The 20148-nt window shown below is 38.5% G+C and overlaps 2 protein-coding genes across 3 annotated transcripts; both read left to right on the top strand.

Annotated features, from left to right (window-relative positions):
* The first annotated feature begins 13811 nt into the window (after positions 1 to 13811).
* LOC111890096 (uncharacterized) lies at positions 13812 to 16157 on the top strand. 2 transcript variants are annotated; one of them, XM_023886250.3, is made up of 4 exons: positions 13812 to 14294; positions 14826 to 15034; positions 15224 to 15331; positions 15423 to 16157. In XM_023886250.3, the coding sequence occupies exons 1-4, from the start codon at positions 14003 to 14005 to the stop codon at positions 16035 to 16037; spliced, it is 1224 nt and encodes a 407-aa protein (XP_023742018.1). In that variant the 5' UTR covers positions 13812 to 14002; the 3' UTR covers positions 16038 to 16157. The 2 variants fall into 2 exon arrangements, with proteins under 2 accessions (XP_023742018.1, XP_023742017.1); XM_023886249.3 differs by having other exon boundaries at positions 13813 to 14294; positions 15414 to 16157.
* An 87-nt stretch (positions 16158 to 16244) lies between these two features.
* Positions 16245 to 16949, top strand: LOC111890085 (G-type lectin S-receptor-like serine/threonine-protein kinase At2g19130). The gene has a single exon (XM_023886241.1). The coding sequence runs from the start codon at positions 16245 to 16247 to the stop codon at positions 16947 to 16949; it is 705 nt and encodes a 234-aa protein (XP_023742009.1).
* Positions 16950 to 20148: the final 3199 nt, after the last annotated feature.

Raw genomic sequence — 20148 nt, 5'->3', positions numbered from 1 at the left:
ACTTACTATCAGAAATAGGATAGATTGCACCTGCATCCAAGAGCTTCATGATCTCCTTTTTGACCACCTCCATCATAGGTGGATTCAACCTCCTCTGTGCTTCACGGGTTGGCTTGAAGTCCTCTTCCATCAGTATTTTGTGCATGCATAATGATGGGCTCAACCCTTTTATATCCGCAATAGTCCAACCAATAGCCTCCTTGTATTTCTTCAAAATTCCAACTAACTCTTTTTCTTCTTCTCGTGCCAGCTTGGTCGAAATTATCACCGGTAGTGTCTCTTCCTCTCCAAGATACCCGTACTTGAGATGGTCGGGAAGAGCCTTCAACTCAAGAGTCGGCGGTTGTACTATGGATGGGAGAAGTTTCAGATTAGAACTTTTTAGCTTCATGCGGGGTGGTTCAACTCTCATGGGTTGTGCTTTCTCCAAGGAATCAATTACTTCGATCAATTCGTCTTCCAATATGTACTTGTCAGCCAACTCTTTAATCCCTGTCTCATCAAAGTGTTTGCTCAAGATGGTGGTTAGTACATCTTGGCTTGACATCTCAAAGCAATCATTAGTACATGAATCAATAACATCTATGAAGTTTAAAAAATGAATATCGCTAGGATAACGCATGGCTTCAAAGATATTAAAGTTAATTACCTCACCATCGAACTCCATTGACAAAGTACCATTGGCTACATCTATTTTAGTTTTTTGCGGTACTCATAAAGGGTCTCCCCAAAAGGATGGAGCTCGATTGTGGGGTGTTTTCATCACCCATGTCCAAAACATAAAAGTCAGCGGGAAAAACGAGCTCATTAACTTGCACTAACACGTCCTCTAATACACCTTTCGGATGTACCAAAGACCGATCAGCAAGTTGAATGATAACTCCGGTTTTTGATAAAGGTCCAATTCCATTGTCTTATAACTTGAATAGGGTAAAACATTAATTGATGCTCCAAGATCAAGCATGGCACGTGGTACAAAAAGGTTACCCATTTTGCAAGGAACCGTGAAAACACCCGGGTCGTTGCATTTTTTTGGGAGCCGCTTTTGTAACATGGCTGAGACATTTTCACCAACCTTCACAGTTTGATTTCCTTTAAGCTTTTTCTTAGATGTGCAAAGTTCCTTAAGGAACTTAGCATATCTAGGAATCTGTGTAATGGCATCTAAAAGAGGGATATTGATTTCAACCTTTCTAAACATGGCCATGATTTCGTCATCTTCCCTTTCCTTTTTGGTGCTTGCCAGCCTTGAAGGAAATGGAGCTGGTGTGACTTTCACTTCAGATTCTATTAGCTTCTTGGACTTTGGAGTACTCTTATTTTCCTCTTCTTTGACAACTTCTTCCACCTCAATCTCTTTCTCTTCTTCTTCTTCTTCATCCGGCATCCTTGGACTTTCATAGTTGTTCCCACCTCTTAGTGTAATTGCACACGCATTGTGTTTTGGGTTCTTCTCTGTTTGAGAGGGTAGCTTGCCTTGCGACTCCATCTTACTCACGGACTGAGCAAGTTGTGATACTTGTTGCTCCAGGCTTTTTATGCTCGCCTTGGTTTCTTGTTGAAAGCTTTGAGTACTTGTGGCAAGGATTTTTACTATGTCTTCTAAGGACATACTTGAAGAACTTGCTTGTGGAGGGGGTTGTTGTGGATGCCTTGGTTGGAAATTTTGAGGTTGGAATGGTGGTCATGGTTGATTTTGAGGAAATGGTGGTCTTGGTTGATATTGATGCGATTGATTGTGCTGGTAATTCCCTTGTTGATTGCCTCCCCACCCTTGATTATTGTTCCATCGCTGATCACCTCTTGGTTGCTCATAACCTCTCAGATTTGCCCCCGAATAGCCTCCCATGACTTTCGCTTCTTCATAATCTTCCTCTTGAAGTTGTGGGCACATATCGGTTGGATGCCCCACTTGGGTGCAAATACCGCACGGGCGGGGTGTGGGCTGCACACCTTTGTCTTTGGCCAACATCATGACTACTTTCGTGAGCTAGGACAATTGAGCTTCAATCTGAGGAGTTTGTACTACTTTTACACCCTAGGGTGCATCCGTGTACCATTCTTCATCATGGCTTGAATGTTTGGAATCTTCAGCCATGTTCTTGATTAGATTTCGGATCTCAGTTGGGGTTTTATCGGGCAAAGATCCACCACTAGAGGCATTAAGAAGCCTTCTTTCCATTGGAGTCATTCCTTCAATGAAATATTGGAGGAGCTGGTACTTAGTGATCCCGTGCTTTGGACAACGAGCACAAAGTTTCTTGACTCTTTCCCAATATGTGTGGAAAGCTTCTCTTTTGTGTTGCTTGATTCCGATAATTTCCCGTCGTAGGGCTGAAGCTTTCATTTCGGGAAAATATTTGTCCAAAAACAACCTCGCAAGGTCCACCCAAGTAGTCACCGTCCCTGGTGGAAGGTCATAGAGCCAGTCTTTGGCGGCATCTTGCACTGCAAAGGGGAATGCCCTAAGCTTAATCTGATCCTCCGTGACATTGTGTGGTTTCATACCCACACATACTACATGGAACTCGGTGAGGAACTTGTGGGGATCTTCGTTCTCCAATCCTATAAAAGTTGGGAGTAAGTGGATAAGCCCAGATTTTAGTTCCAAGTTGGTGGCGGCTGGGTATGTGATGCAAAGAGGTTGTTGAGTCACCTCTTGTCTTGACCATTGACGAAGAGTTTGTTCGGGTGGTGGGTTTGGAGGACCTTGATTCCCTCTAGGGTTATGTGCCATGGCTTGAGAATTGGTTGTGGTTTTTGTAGGTGAACTGTTTAGGATATTATGAATAGGTGAAGAGGGTGGAGTGCTATTTATGGGTGAGGCTGTTTGTGGTGAGAGTGATGGGCTGTCTGTTTCTGATGCGGATACACTTGAGAGGGGTATGTCCTCCCAAATGTTGATGACCGGGGGATTGGATGATGAAGAAGTACCGGAAACCGGTTGCCTCTTACGAAGCTTGGCTTGCTTCCTTAACTTCTTTGCAGTCTTCTCTATCTCCGAATCAATTGGCAATGGTGTACCTGTACGAAAAGATCTAGGCATAAACAATTAGTAACACCATGTCCCCGGCAACGGCGCCAATTTGTTAGGGGTGTCAGACCCAACAAATAAAGGGGTACGATAAACTCCTAAGTAACACTACTCTATTGCACTCAAAAGTAGTACAAGGCAAGTAGGGTCGATCCACAGAGACACGGGACAATCAGTCTATACCCTTTTTGCGTAAGGTATTTGTTCACGAAAGATGAAAGAAAAAGGGGGATTTGATTTGCAACGATTAGACAAATAAAGTAAAATCACAAGTAATTGGCTGAATGAGAAAATTAAATTCAGATATTATAAAGACTCCAACTTCATGTATGACACTTCAACAATGTGAATCCAAGATGACAAGACTTTTGTTTCATTCTATCTAAGTTGGTACTTGAAAGTGTTAACAAGCTCTAACACTTTCCATTCACCACAATAATTAACCAAAACAAGCTCTTTGATTAATCCTAACCTTACTAACCTAATCTAAACAAGCTCTTAGAATTAGATTGAAAGATTGCATGAAGCTTTATGTGAATGTTCCCAACAACACCCAATACTCCTCACAAGCTTGGGAGTGTAAAAGTGTATGAATAAGATTTACACTAAATTCATTCAATAGATTTCAATTTAATGCTTGTTACCTGTTCAATTTCACAAAACAATTACGGATTTTGTAAAAGATATAACCGGAATGAACTAACCCTAATTCAAATGGCCAATAAGAATCACAATTAGAATCAAACATTCGATTGAAGCAAAATCAAATTTATTAGATAGAAATTAAGAACAAACATCAAGTCATATGATTAGATTCACAACTAGAAAGTCAAAACATGAGTTGGAGAAATTAGAGTTCTAGCCACACATGACTAGAACAAAACTAGAAATCTAGAAGATGAATTCAAGAATTAAAATGCTTACAAATACGAAATCAAAATGTTTCCAAATGTTTAATGGACAATCCTTGCTAAAAACTTCAACTCCTTCTCCTCCAAAATGCCTTTTTTTTTCTGCCCTTCCCCCAAAATGACCTCATTTCCCGAAATAAGAAAGGAGGAAAAACTGCCAAAAAGACAGTTTTTTTAAGTCGAACACGCCCCGTGTCGATATAGAGTAAATAAACACGGGCCGTGTTGAGTGTAAGTAAGATGCTCAAAAATGCCCAGATAGCCCAACACGCCCCGTGTCCATATAGGCTAAATGAACATGGGTCGTGTTCATCGAAGTCAGAAGATAAATGCTTGATAGCAAGACACGCCCCGTGTTGGTTTCTAGGGCAAACCCAACACGCCCCGTGTTGCCCTCTGAATGCTCGGCCAAACTTGATATTTCTAATTCTTCCGATTCTCGTCCCATCGTCCCTCCATCTTCATCAACGCTCCCTAGCACCTCCAAAAGCGCGCTCCAACCCCCGGTTCACCTGAAATTGACATAAAAATGTGCAAATAAGGTTGTTCAAGAAATTAACCTAGATATGCTAAAATGCAATAAAAACAACGAAATTACTTTAAGGATATACATAGAAAATGGGCTAAAAGTTGTGCAAAAAGGGTGCACAAAATGCACCCAACACTGTACTCCATCCCCCTCATAGTTGCCTTATTTGACTTATATTGCTGAGGAACCCCCGAAGCATGTGTAGTCGCCCCGATAAAATATTCTTAGACTAGGTCCTTTATGTTAGTTGTCTTAGGGACACAAAGTGAGAATAACGGGAATGGGTAATTGGGTTATTGTTGGTTGGTGGAAATTAAATATAATTATTTATTGTGGGTTGAAAACCCTATATTCTCACCAGGCTCCCAAGCCTGACCCACTCAGTTTTATTTGTATTACAGGAAGTGGCGCAAGGGCATAAGATGGATGAACCATCAAGTTGTTTTGTTTACAAGTCTGTATATGTATATATTTGTTGAATGACTTGTAATGTTATCGTTTATGCTTATTGGTCTGTATCGGAACATGACACCCCGAGTTTTGATTATATAATGAAAATACATTTCTTTTTATGAAATGCTTTGGTAAACATTGTTTTATCATGTTTTGTTTTTGGGAACAAATTCCGCAACTCTTTCAAATCAAAAGGATTTACTCTGAAATTATTTTAAAAGCATAAATGAAAATCGGTCTTTTCTGGCCGAGATTTTGGGGATGTCACAGTTGGTATCAGAGCATTAGTTTAAGTGAACTAGGAATTTATAGGATTTCTAGACTTAAACATAGAATGCTAAGTGAAATTTTGAGATGTGTGTCTGCTATGTTTTAGACACGAGCACTAGTTTATTTTAGGAAAGTTGCCTAAAATGCTTTTATGTGCTAAATGTTATATGTTGCCATATATGATATTATTTGTTCGGATCTATGGTCTGTTGCCGACCGGATCTAGAAACCTTATGTGTGTAGGATTCTAAGCGTACGTCTACGATATTAGAACTAGCATGTAAATGTTTCGGAGTGATAAGGATGATTTGAATATCTATCGTGATTGAGGATCTAATTTCACCTTATTTGGTGTGTAGATCAAAATGGTGAGAACAAGTAGTGGAGTTGGAAATGCTGGTGAAAACAGGAATCAACCACCAGTGATTGAGCAAATACCTGTCGTAGCAGCATCACTTGAGCCAATAACCATGGCTGGTGTGCAAATGATGATTCAGACGATGTTGGATCGTCAGATGGATGAAACTAGACGGTTGCTTCAACAGAATCGTGAAGGACTGTCAATTCGTGTGGAAGAGCCTGAATTAAATGAAGGACACTCGGAAGGTGGAAACTTCAGTGGGTCTGTTGGTCAAGCCAACCCACTGATAGTTAGGCAAGAGAACCATGATGGAAGGAATGATGGAATGAGATGCAAGTACAAGCACTTTCTAACTTGCAAACCATCGACCTTCAATGGGAAGGAGGATCCGATTGGAGTTATGGATTGGATCTCCGAAATGGAGTTAGCCTTCATGACTTGTGGCTGCAGAGGTAAGTTGCAGACTATCTATGCAGTGCGTCAGTTCCGAGGTGGAGCCGTTCGTTGGTGGAACACTCTAGGGAAGACTTTAAGCCCTAATGAGTCACTGCAATTGTCATGGGCAGAATTCTTGGTGCAGTTCAAGCGCAAGTTCTGCTCGGCTCAAAATCTATTGGAACTAGAGAACAAGTTTCTGACATTGACGAAAGGCAGCATGTCAGTTGATGAATACACTAATAACTTCACAGATAAGATGGAGTTTGCCTTGCGTATCATCCCAGACGAGCTGACAAAGGTGGACCGGTATGCAAAAGGACTCCCATGGGAGTACGAGGTGCCAGCACGTCAGGCACATACTCTAGAGGCAGCTATCTGGGCTGCCAAGTCTGTTGAGAACATGATTAAGGGGAGAACCACCAACAAGGTTGAGGTTGGTGAGAAGAGAAAGTTTGAGGGAACATCTGGTTCCGGTAAGAAAGGCAAATTTTCGAAATCTGATTCGAAAAAGTTTGGAGGAAAAGGAGGCGAAGCGAAGTGGTGTGATAAGTGTAAGAAAAAGCACTTTGGGAAATGTAGTGAGGATGTAACCTGCTACAAGTGTGGAAAGGTTGGACATTTTGCCAATGAATGTCCGAACAACAAAAGGATGTGTTTTGGTTGTAATGAAGAGGGGCATATTTTGAAAGACTGTCCGAAGAAGAAGGAGGCAGCTAGGCCTAACATTCCACCAAAGCCAAAGGAGAGAGCCTTCCAAATGACACTTGAGGCTGCTAAAGATGAAGCTGATGTCGCTTCAGGTACCTTTCTCATAAAAAAATTACCTGCTCAAATTTTGTTTGATTCTGGAGCCAACTACTCCTTTATTTCGCATGAGTTTGGTAGAAAGCTAGCTTTGCCTGTTGATAGACTAGATAATGCTTTATTAGTCGAAGTTGCTAGTGGCAAGTTTGTACCTGTTAGCCATCATATGAAAAACATCTTAATCGACCTTAATGGGAATAAGTTTCACGAGGAATTATTGCCTATCGAACTAAATGGTTTCGACATCGTTTTGGGAATGGATTGGCTTAGCGCCAATGATGCTGAAATTTTATACAAGAAGAAGATAGTTAAAGTAAACCCGCCTGGGAAAGATTCGTTTATGGTGTATGGGGACAAACGGCGAGTAAATTCTGGAATCATTTCCCTAATGAAATCCAGAAAGTGTTTGACCAAGGGATGTACATCATATTTAGCATTCGTGATTGATGCTAAGAAGGAAAAGAAGGTGATGTAGAGCATTCCAGAGGTGTGTGATTATCCGGAAGTATTTCCCGAAGATCTTCCTGGATTACCACCTGATAGACAAGTGGAGTTCAGAATTGACTTGTTACCAAGAACCACGCCAATAGCAAAAGCACCTTATCGATTAGCACCGACGGAGATGAAGGGGCTGATGATGCAACTTCAGGAGTTATTGGACAAAGGTTTCATTAGACCTAGTTCATCGCCCTGGGGAGCTCCGGTGTTATTCGTAAAGAAGAAAGATGGAAGTATGAGAATGTGCATCGATTACAGAGAGCTGAACAAGGCAACAATAAAGAATAGATATCCGTTGCCAAGGATTGATGACTTGTTTGATCAATTGCAAGGTTCGAGCTATTTCTCAAAGATCGATCTAAGGTCGGGATATCATCAGCTAAAAGTAAGAGAACAAGATATTGAGAAGACTGCATTCAGAACTAGATATGGACACTACGAGTTCTTGGTTATGTCGTTTGGACTAACCAATGCTCCAACAGCATTCATGGATTTAATGAATAGGGTTTGTAATCCGTTCCTTGATAAATCCGTGATAGTGTTCATAGACGACATTCTGATTTACTCGAAAATCCAGGATGAGCATGGCATACACTTGCAAGAAGTGTTAGAAGTTTTGAAGCAGGAGAAGTTGTATGCGAAGTTCTCCAAATGTGATTTTTGGATTTGTGAAGTCCAATTTTTGGGTCACGTGGTCAACCAAGAAGGGATAATGGTTGATCCAGCGAAGATCGAAGCTGTGATGAAGTGGTAACAACCGAAAAGTCCCACGGAGATTCGAAGCTTTTTAGGATTAGCCGGATATTACCAAAGGTTTATCCAAGGTTTTTCTTCGATCGCTACTCCATTGACAGCTTTGACCCACAAAGGAGCTACTTATGCTTGGAGTGATAAGCATAAAGAAGCATTCGAGAAGCTAAAGAAGAAGCTATGCGAGGCACCGATACTTTCTCTACCCAATGGAGTTGAAGACTTCGCTGTTTATAGCGATGCGTCTGGTGTTGGATTGGGTTGTGTTTTAACCCAAAGAGAAAAGGTGATAGCATATGCGTCTCGACAGCTGAAAGAGCATGAAAAGAATTACCCGACTCATGATTTGGAGTTGGCAGTGGTAGTTTTCGCTCTGAAAATATGGAGGCATTACCTCTATAGCACGAAGTGCAAACTTTTTACTGATCATAAGAGTCTCCAATATATCTTTAATCAGAAGGAATTGAATATGAGACAACGATGCTGGCTAGAATTACTTAAATACTACGACTACGAGATACTTTACCACCCCGGTAAAGCTAATGTTGTTGCTGATGCTCTCAGTCGGAAAGTCAATTTTGAAAGGAAGAGGCCAAGAGCGTTGAGAATAGAAGTTGTCTCGACAATTGTGGAGAGTATAAAGAAAGCTCAAGAGGAAGCTTCTGAGAAAAATGACCGAAAGGAGGAACATTTGGGTAAAACGTTAGTGTTTGGTACAAACGGTCATGGACTGAAGGTATTCCAAGATCGTATTTGGGTACCTAAGTCAGGAGGAATTAGGGATCTTCTGATGGAAGAAGCTCACAAAACCATGTACTCAATTCATCCTGGTAGCATTAAAATGTATAGGGACCTGAAACCCTACTACTGGTGGCCGACGATGAAGCTTGATGTTGCAAAGTATGTGGCTGAGTGTGTGACTTGTGCGAGAGTAAAGACACAACATCAGAAACCGTACGGGAGTTTAGAACCTTTGCCTGTGCCTATGGGTAAGTGGGAAGACATTGCTATGGATTTTGTCACTAAACTGCCCAGAACAAAGAATGGTCACGACATGATTTGGGTGGTCGTTGATCGATTCACTAAGAGTGCGCATTTCATAGCGGCCAAGGAGAAATGGTATATGGAAAAGCTTGCGAATTCTTACGTGAAGGAAATTGTGAGGCTTCACGGTCTTCTGTTAACGATTGTATCAGATCGTGATAGCCGTTTCACCTCGAGGTTTTGGAAAAGTCTACAAGAGGAAATGGGTACCAAGTTTTGTTTAAGTACAACTTACCATCCGCAGACTGATGGTCAGAGTGAAAGAACGATACAAACACTTGAAGATATGCTGAGAGCATGTACCTTGGAATTCCTAGGTAATTGGGATGAACATTTACCATTGGTAGAATTTTCCTATAATAATAGTTTTCACTCGAGCATAAAGATGGCACCTTATCAAGCTTTCTACGGACAGAAGTGTCGTATGCCGTCTTGTTGGCTTGAGGCTGGGGAAAAGCAGTTTATGGGACCGGAGATGGTTCATCAAATTGCTGAAAAGTTGAAAATAATTAGGGAAAGAATGTTAGCAGCTCAGGATCGTCAAAAGAGCTATGCTGACAAGAAGCGAAGACCGATGACTTTTGAGGTTGGAGATTCGGTTTTGCTTAAAGTCTCGCCGTGGAAGGGACTTATAAGATTTGGTAAAAGGGGAAAGTTAAGTCCAAGGTTTATTGGACTGTTTAAAGTTCTTCAGAGGATTGATAACCAAGCTTACAAGCTCGAACTACCCGAAGAACTGAATGGAATTCACAACACTTTTCATGTGTGTTATTTGAGAAAATTCACGGGAGAAGTTCCTGACATAATTCCAATTTCTGAATTGAGAATTGATGAGAACAAAAGGTTGATTGAAGAACCAGAGGCAATTGTTGACCGAAAGACTAAGAAGTTGCGACACAAAATGGTTGGGTTAGTGCTTGTCCGATGGAAACACACGAATGGGCCGAATCTCACCTGGGAGACGGAGAGTGACATGTTGAGTCGCTATCCGCATTTGTTTGTTGATGTGTGATTCCGGGGATAGAATCATTCTAAGGTGGAGAGAATTGTAACACCTGTGTTTCCGGGCTTGCCATTTTTAGCAATGTAATAGTCTAGGTTAACCTTGGTAACCCGTTTTGAAATAATAAGAGTGTATTATTTGAGTATTATGTGTTTTGTGCTTAATTGCTTAATTACGTGGTTTGATTAATTAAGAATAAAAATAAGCATCAAAATTTAAGTGTAAAATAAACTTGATATCTTTGGATAATGTTGTAGTGGTTGAAACGAGGTTTCCGGATATATATAGAACGCCCAAATTTGACTTTGTATGAGGAAGTTATGATTTATCGAAGTTTCGGCTTAGTAGTATGCAACCTGAAATACTCGATTTGAGATCGAGCGGTTTTTAGCCGAAGCAATCTAAACGAGAATCGAAGATCTCGTTGTTGGTATCAAAGCGATAAAAAGTTAGGCGAGAACGGACGTCAAACAAAGAAGTTATGAATTTATAACGAAGTTTTTCTGTCCCGGCCTATTAAAAATAATTAATAAAAACAAAGTTAAAATTAGCCGACGGAGTCTAAACGAAAGTTGTAGAGCGTAGTCTCACCTTCGCGTGGATATAAAGAACGTCGAAAACGGAGTTCGTATGAAGAAGATATGAATTTCCGAAGTTTATTAAATAATTAATAATTAAATTTAATTATTAAATCCCGGTATTATCCGAAGACGAGTCATCGGACTCATCCGAAGTACGCCCCGCGTACACCGAGGTATGTCGACATTCGCACTCGAGTCTTCGGATACGTAAACAATGACGATTTCGGACCAGTACGCCCCGCGTACTCCGAGGCTCCAGCCTCCTATAAATAGGATGCGAGGGCAGCCGACTCCTTTGCTATTTTTCTCTCTTCTCTCTCCTGTTTTGCATAGATTTGCATGCCAGAAATACCCCGAAGCCCCAATATTATTCTCGAGCCCCGAAGCAAGTCTCGAGATCCCGAAGATCCCGAGAAGTACGATTCTCGAGCCGAAGCTCTGCCCGGGAGAAGTTCGATTTTTGTAGAGATCTTCCAGATCTGCTGAAGAATACTACTTCTGCAAGTCGTAGTGCTGTCCTATCATCTTCTGATCAAGTGAGTGTATACTACCTTTCATAAACACGATAATAATACAAGTATGGTTTGAGTGTATTAAGTATATTGTTGTTTATATGTGTGAGTGTGTAGTTACTTTCTTCTAACGCATAATTATGAAGTATTTTATATGGAATACGTATTATGTGTATAATTTTGTGGTTATGTGTGTGAATGTGTATTCACTTTCTTCTATCTCATAGAGATGATTTATTCTCTATAAAATACGTGTTATGTGTGTGTGCCTCATCTGTTATGTGGAATATGTATTGATTAAAGCATGATATACAGTTTTTTTTAAACTATGTATAAAATGTATATTTTTATCTACTAATATGTTGGGTAGAACATGGGTAGATAGTTGGTGTGTAATAAACATATGAGAGGCCTCGTTGTTGTTTGATTAGTCATCTAGCGGAGTTTAGATGATGACCACAGACTTTTCTAGATAGTCTTGTGGAACATTAGCAGGTTCGCCACCTGTAGGTGTTAATGAACTTGGGTGTTCATTCGCTGTACTCCATCCCCCTCATGGTTGCCTTATTTGACTTATATTGCTGAGGAACCCCCGAAGCATGTGTAGTCGCCCCGATGAAATATTCTTAGACTAGGTCCCTTATGTTAGTTGTCTTAGGGACATAAAGTGAGAATAACGGGAATGAGTAATTGGGTTATTGTTGGTTGGTGGAAATTAAATATAATTATTTATTGTGGGTTGAAAATCCTATATGCTCACCAGGCTCCCAAGCCTGACCCACTCAATTTTATTTGTATTACAGGAAGTAGCGCAAGAGCATAAGATGGATGAACCATCAAGTTGTTTTGTTTACAAGTCTATATATGTATATATTTGTTGAATGACTTGTAATGTTATCGTTTATGCTTATTGGTCTGTATCGGAACATGACACCCCGAGTTTTGATTATATAATGAAAATACATTTCTTTTATGAAATGCTTTGGTAAACATTGTTTTATCATGTTTTGTTTTTGGGAACAAATTCCGCAACTCTTTCAAATCAAAAGGATTTACTCTGAAATTATTTTAAAAGCATAAATGAAAATCGGTCTTTTCTGACCGAGATTTTGGGGATGTCACAAAAATCATCAGGACCACCGCTAATCACCTTTATCGGAGGTCCGACGGAAACACTACCAACCTGTTTCACCCAACGCCGCTATCCACAAACCCATGCACAACCTTATAACATCAAAGCTTCAAGCCTTCACTACCTGAAAAGATTTAGCGGTGGATTTGGTGGTTTGAAAAACCCAATATCGAACATTGTCCCCATTGACGACAACGTGGGTAGTCAATTGGTGTAGTTTTGGTTGAGAATGATGGATTGTAGGCAACGCTCGACGATTTCTGACAAGATGATGTGGCGACGCAAGGTAGTAGAAAGCAATGAATTGAGGATTGACCAGGGGTGTTTGGATCAGACCTCCTTAACACAGTATTGATTGTAACAGAAAAACGACCGACTTAGTGGCAACCAATAATGTGTTAAGTCGAACGTTTTTTTTGTTACAACTAATACTGTGTCAGTTCCTCCATTCGTTGCTTTCTACCACCTTGCGCCATCACATCATCTTGTCGGAAATCGTCCATTGTTGTCTGCAATCCGTCATTCTCAACCAAAACTACACCAATTAACTACCCACACTGCCATCAATGACAACAATGTTAGATATATGGTTTTCAAACCACCAGATCTATCGCTAGATCTTTTCAGGTAGTGCAGGCTTGAAGCTTCGATGTTATAAGGTTGTGCATGGGTTGTGGAAGGAAATGAATGGAGGAACTAACCAGGTAATTGCGGCGTAAGCTGGTAAAAGGCAACAAATGGAGGAACTGACAGGGGTGTTTGGGTTGGACTTCTTGGTGGTTCAAATAGTAATGGTTCTAGTGGAAAATGATCCGCTTAGTGACAAATATAAAGGATTTTGACGGATTGTGAAGAGGTTTTCACAGATGGCTACTGTATAGCGACGTTGGGTGAAACAGGTTGGTATTGTTTCCATTGGACCTCTGATGAAGGTGATTAGTGGTGGTCCCGACGATTTTCGATAATGGGATGTGATGCTTTTGCCTATTCGGAAAACTTTGCGATAAAACCAATAAATTAAAAAGAATTAATATAGCATATAATAAATTAAATGTAATAATCCAATAAAAAATCTAATAATTAAAAAAAGACTCCCATAAATTTTTTTAAAAAAGTAGTTAAAAAAATTAATGATATACTAATATAATATTTATTAATATATATATATATATATATATATTATATGTTAAAAATAAAATTAACTGATATATAATAATCAGATAAAAAAATTAATCCAATAAAAATTTAAAAAAAGAATTAACATATAATAGTTCAATAAAATTAAAAAGAAAGAAGAATTAATATATAATAATTTAATAAATTTAAAAAGAAAGAATTACATAAATGGTCTTGTAATTTAGTAAAAAGATATAACTGCAAAAATAATCCCTTAGATAAAATTGTTATTTAAAAAAAAAAAGTTAACAATAAAATGTTAAAAGTTAACGAAATAGGAAAATCACAGCTACAGCTACACCACCAACTAGGCAACCACCAAGTAAGGACATTTTTGCAATTTTGTCCGGAGTAAAACTGGGTGGAGAATGGAGGTGCCAACTCGGAAACACAATTCCTTCGAAATTTGGAAGTTCAAAACCCGCCAAAGTGAACTTTAAGCATCTCAACGACTCAACCCTTGAACCCTAGTTTTCGCAGAAATAATTAATTCTAAACATTCTTGAATGGAGAGGGGAATGATATCAGTCGATCGTTGGGCTGAAGGCAGTCAGGTTTATTTCTTAACTCATCTTCACGCCGATCATACCGCTGGCTTGTCGTCTCGTTGGAAGAAAGGTCCACTATTCTGTTCTTCCATCACTGCTAAGCTTTTCTCTCCCAAATTCCCCGGTTTCGACCTCTCATTGCTTCGAGTTCTCGAAATTGGACAATGGTACTCGTTATCTTTGGTTTCATTGTGGTCTGGCTTGGAAACTAGGGTTGAAGTTATAGCCATTGATGCCAATCATTGCCCCGGTTAGTCTGCTTTGGATCTGATTCAATTCATTGCTCGTCAATTGTTTGATTTCATTTTCTGAATACATTATGTTCGTTATCGAGTGAGTGCTTGATTTATACTTTGCCTTCCAATTAAAACTTATCAGCTGTGAACTACGCAACTGAATAACATGGTAATGTATTCTGGAGTCTGGACCATTTAGTTTGGGCAGGATGATTTACTAGTTGAGTAGGTATACTTGATTTTGATTTTGTTTTTTTCGTCTCAAAGCTCTTGTTTAATATGATTGAACTTTGTACTGTTTTCATTTGGAGGTTTCTTTGACAGATAAGTTGAAAAGTTCTGCTAGGTGATAGATTGAAGTTTTATTTGGATAAACTGTAACTGGAACTGCTTCAATCACTACTTGAATCCAAAAATTTAGCCACTTTATCCTTTTATGTAACTGATGCAAGTTCTTGAGTTTCTTGTATAGCTTGATTTGGAAAATTTGTATCCAAAACTTCTGTTGTTTCTTTGATTCTAGTTATTCTTTTTGTATGTGGCAGGTGCAGTTATGTATCTATTCCGTGGTGATTTTGGGAACATGCTTTACACTGGTGATTTTCGTTGGGAAGTAGCAAGTAAAATTACAGAGATGGGAAAGAACATGCTTCTTAGTGCTCTCAACAATCATAAAGTGGATACCCTCTACATAGATAACACTTACTGCAACCCATCATATTCATTTCCTTCTAGGGATGTTGCTGCCCAGCAGGTGATGTTCTGTTGTTGTTATCAGAGTAAATTACGAAAATGGTCCCTGAGTTTATCTGATTTTTGCAAAGTTTTCTCTTGCAATTTTGATCCTTATTTGAGTTAATATATGTTATTGTATTTAATTTCAAATTATAATATAGGATGCTTTTTAGGACCATAATCTGATTGAAAAATCTTATATCTGCAGGTGGTGAATATCATCAACTCTTATCCTGAGCATGACATCATCATTGGCATAGACTCATTAGGGAAAGAGGAATTATTACTCTACATCTCAAACACACTGAAAGTAAAGGTAATATTCACTATTAATCATATAGTTTCCTTATCATGTCAACAACATATGTTAGGATAAGGATCAAAAGGAGTGCATGCAGCTTATGCAGATTTGGGTGTGGCCAGAGAGATTACAGACAATGCATATTCTAGGATTACATGACAACTTCACAACCAAAACCACTTTAACAAGAATACGAGCTGTCCCTCGTTACAGTTTTAGCATTGAAACCCTACAAGGACTGAATACCATGCGCCCCACCATTGGCATCATGCCATCTGGCCTTCCATGGGCACTAAACAAAAACAAATCTTCTTGTGGTCTTCCCTCTATGAAGACAGAGACAATTGATTTAGATACAGGAAATAGATATAGAAATAAAGTTGAAAAACAGCATGAGTACATCTACACAGTTGCGTATTCTGATCACTCATGTTTCACAGATATTGTGGATTTTGTTAAGTTCATATGCCCAACTCACATGAAAGGTATTGTGTCTTCATCATCTTCTTATGTTGATCCTTGTTACCATCTTCGCCACATCTATGGAACATCAAGTTTATATGGAAAATATATGGCTGAGGAAGATAGGGAAAGTGGTAAAGGCAAATGTAAGTCTGATGAAAGGTTAAAGAGAAAAAGGATCAAACAGTATCATTCAAGCTTGCATAAAAGTAGGGTCAGTTTGTTAAGAAGGTTTAAATGTGGTGTGAAGTTAGATTAGTATTTATGTTGACTAGAAACCAATTAAGAACTTCAGCTCAGGGCTTGAATGTGAGTTGTATAAAATCCAATACTGGTGATATGTTTCTGCATATGATAAAATACCTCCCATCTCTGTTTCTCTCTCTCTCTCTCTCTCTCTCTATATATATATATATATATATATATATATATATATATATCTCACTTTCCAAATTTGTTACAAGTCATGTGCTTCTTCAAAGAAATAAGTATAGAGAGGTTTGTGGTCCTCCTGTATTTCACTTTATCCATCACTATCTCATCTGGAGCCGACACCATATTTGCAAACCAGTCTCTGTCTGGAGACCATACAATCATATCCAAAGGTGGACAGTTTGAACTTGGTTTCTTCAAAGCAGGTGACTCTTCCAACTATTACATAGGCATCTGGTATTATAAGAAGCTCTATTCGAATCCTTCTATTATAGTTTGGGTGGCAAACAGAGAAACATCCATCTCTGATAGATTTCGTTCAGAACTAAAAATCATTGATGGTAGTTTGGTGCTCTTGAATGACTCCATGTCCCAGATTTGGTTGACAAATGTCACATTCACCACCACCATTTTGAACTCTGCAACAACACTTATTCATGATGATGGAAACTTAGTTTTGAGAGACTCTGGTTCAAATTCAGTTGAACCTTTTTGGCAAAGTTTTGAAAACCCAACTCATACTTGGTTGCCTGGTGCTAAACTTGGGTATACTAATATAACAAAAAAGCGCCAGTTTCTTACATCACAAAGAACCAATGAAGATCCTATAGCCTCCTACATCCTCCTTACATTTGAAGATGGCTACCAACATAGTAAACCCAAGTGGGTTTATGATTTTCATGATGATGAAGATTGTTGGTGTCTATCAGCGTATCGTATTTTCTTGTATAGTTATTGATGGCGGTAATCAATCTTGAACATTGTCTCGTATATCAAATTATGCTTACATAGCAAGGTATGAGTCATAAACATCCTATGTTTGATATTCTTGGTTGGTTATTTGAATGTCTAATTGAATATGGCTTTTGTGGATGTAAAATTTTGAAGTGTCATATTTCCGTTGTGCAATGATTCTTAAATGTTTTTGAATCATTTAAACCCCAACAGAGATGGTGGAAGAGGAAGAGGAGGAATTATGGTGTTGCAACTTCTGTTGGTGATTTTACTGTCACCAAGACATTTTGTGTGATTGGAATTAATATGTGAGCTAAGAGACTTATTTTTTGTACTCTATATTATATGTTTTGTGAATGCGGAATGCGTGAATATATAAGATTGAATTATAAGTCGGTACGACATAATGTCGGGGTTAAGGGGGGCTCGCCCCCTTGCAGGGTCTTAGGGGTAGCACCCCTAGTGGGGTCCAAGGGGCTCGGGCAGCCCTGGCGGTTATGATAAGATCGACAATTTTCGTCTATTTTGGAAGCTATTAATTAAGCCATCAAATCTGTGATTCTCTTAACTAATTTAGAAGATAGAATTTCTAATCTGTCAAAATATAAATACGACTTCTTTATTGAGTTGTCTTAGACCCTTCTAAGCTCTCTTTCTTTTATAACAAACTTAGAATTCGTTTGACAATTTGGTATGTGTTTCTGTGCCTAGATTCAAAAGTGTCCTTTTGGATTATCTTAAACTGAATTTATTGTAACCCAAATATTCGGTGGAAATATCAGTTCGGAAAGTGACCTTACATGATTCATTTGGAATCTGACTCTTCACCGTCATCCTATTATACACCTACAACTTGTTAATCATGTTCTGCTCAATTATCCTCTTCATTCTCCCTAAATTGACCAATCTCTTTACAAAACTCTTTTGTAGCAATGATTTAGGGGGGAGAGAAAAAGAGGACTAGTGGTACAAGTTAAATTTCAGTTGGAGCTGCTTTAATCAATTTCAACATATTCGGTAACAAACATTGGTGTTATTTAGTTACCAAATGCACCATGAATTTTATCATTTAAAGGAATCTCCCCGATTTTTCTTTAATGATATGCTATGGTGATGAATCCCTCACAAAAAAACTAAGGAGAATTGTTTATTTTTTTAGACAAAACTGCAAAAATGGTCTCTGTGGTATATATTTTTTTGGGGTTTTAGTCCAAACCTGGACTTTTTTGGATTAGTGGTTATTTTGGACTAATTTGTATGTGAAAATGGTCCCTGTGAAAATTGAAATGACTATAATACCATTGAGATATTTATTTTTTCTTTTTTCTTTCATTATTTTAAAATCTAATACTATTTATTTAACTATTTTAACAATTAAAACATAATAAAGGACGTGTGTGCGTCTCTCTCTCTCTCTCTCTCTCTCTCTCTCTCTTTTTTTTTTCTCTCCAAAAACCCATCAACACCTCCTTTCCGAGAACGGAACCAAATCAAGAAACACTACACTATCAAAACCAAGATACACACTTTAACAAATCTGGAAAAAGCACAATCGTTCATGCTTGGTTCTGTTCTTCACCCTAGATCTAAATTATCAATAATGAAAGGGAAAGAGAAATATAAAGAGGGTATGCGAAGATTTCGGTGTCAGCTTCGTGTTCGAGAGCTTCCACGACATCATAACCTTTTCTAGGTTGGATAAGGAGCGTAGCCGGAGACAAAAAGCACAAAAAACAACAGAGAATGGGTATTGGTCGAGGCACTGGGGTCACTTTTGAATTGGAGAGGACATTGAAGATCTGAGACAGTGGCATTTTTTAGGATCGGAAGCAATGAGAAAGGAAATCGAGGGAGGTAGGCGGTGTACCGATGCCGTCGCAAAATTGCACACTGGTTTACTCACCAAGCATTGCTTCCTTGATGAATTTCATTGATACTCAGTTTGGAAAACTTGATATATTGGTAACGATCGTGAAGCCTCGTTGTTCACTGAACCTCTAATGAAAAAATCCTTTTGTTTCATCTCCATTTGATTTATGAAAATTCGTTGAAATCAGGTGAGGGTTTCTGTCAAGATTGCTTCCTCACCACCACCTCCAGCAAATCGAAGAGGGTAAGGGTTTCTATCAAGATGGCTCTAATTGGTCAATTTCCATGCTCGATTTGGTCAAATTCTCTGTCCGATTTCACCTGGGTTTTCATTGATTTCATCTTTGTTGCATCAAGTTTAGTGGCATATGGGTTACATCGAGCTTTCATTGACTGCATCTGGAAACAGAGGTGTTGCTCACCTCTCTTCAATTGTCTTCCATGTCCGATGTTCACAACAAAATGCTTACAGACAAAAAGAATCTTAATTTTTCTTCTTTAACTATTCTTCTTAAGATGGCAAAATAGGTTTATTGGTGAGTTTTTAAGTGATTTTGGCGTATGAGTTTTGATTATAACAGAGAATTGTTTTGGTTTACAATTCATTAATCTAGAGAGAGAGAGAGAGAGAGGTTCAAATTAATTAATTATTTTCATTTTTATTTAAATTAAATGGAAAAAACATAAAAATAAATCAGAAGGGCATTACATTATTTCAATTTACCGACGGATCAAATCCGCAAGCAAAATAGCTCAAAAGGACCACTAATCCAAAAAAGTCGAGGTTTGGACTAAAACCCAAAATAATACATATTACAGGGACCATTTTTGCAATTTTGTCATTTTTTTTATATGAGGACAACAGACTACAAGTTTCCAAAGATGAAGTGGGTGACAGTGGTGAATGTGAGGGACAATAGTGAAGGGTAAGAGATCTTATGAGATTTTTTGATTGATGATGACAGTTACCAAAAAAAAAATACAAGATAGAACGAGAAAAATGGAGATGGTTGGGGTGGGTGGGTGGGGCACTATATTATATTTACATAAAGGTAAATAGTTATTTTAGATGATAAAAACAAAAAAGTAAATACATAAAGGTAAATAGCTAATTTACATAGTGGGGAGCAAAACTGGAAGATTTGGAAACACATATACGACAGACCAAACTTTTTGAAAAGTTGGAATGAAACTGCAGATTTGACTAAACCATAGAGATTAATTTTGTAATTTACTCAAAGAGAAATAAATGTATAGAACTAGGGTGTTACATTTATATGAAAGATGTAATAAAAGTAATTTTATATAATCAATGTCGTGAAAACAAAGTTGTA

This window comes from Lactuca sativa, chromosome 3, assembly GCF_002870075.4.
Source record: "Lactuca sativa cultivar Salinas chromosome 3, Lsat_Salinas_v11, whole genome shotgun sequence".
Taxonomy (NCBI): Eukaryota; Viridiplantae; Streptophyta; class Magnoliopsida; order Asterales; family Asteraceae; genus Lactuca; species Lactuca sativa.
Note: the sequence above shows the minus strand (reverse complement) of the source record. Positions and strands in the feature narration are given on the sequence as shown.

Excerpts from the sequence above, each read along its gene's own strand:
- LOC111890096 (XM_023886249.3), top strand. The coding sequence starts at position 14,003 with ATGGAGAGGGGAATGATATCAGTCGATCGTTGGGCTGAAGGCAGTCAG. Across the intron at positions 15,035-15,223 it reads GGGATGTTGCTGCCCAGCAG|GTGGTGAATATCATCAACTC; the intron begins GTGATGTTCTGT and ends TTATATCTGCAG. Across the intron at positions 15,332-15,413 it reads CAAACACACTGAAAGTAAAG|CTTATGCAGATTTGGGTGTG; the intron begins GTAATATTCACT and ends GAGTGCATGCAG.
- LOC111890085 (XM_023886241.1), top strand. The coding sequence starts at position 16,245 with ATGTGCTTCTTCAAAGAAATAAGTATAGAGAGGTTTGTGGTCCTCCTG.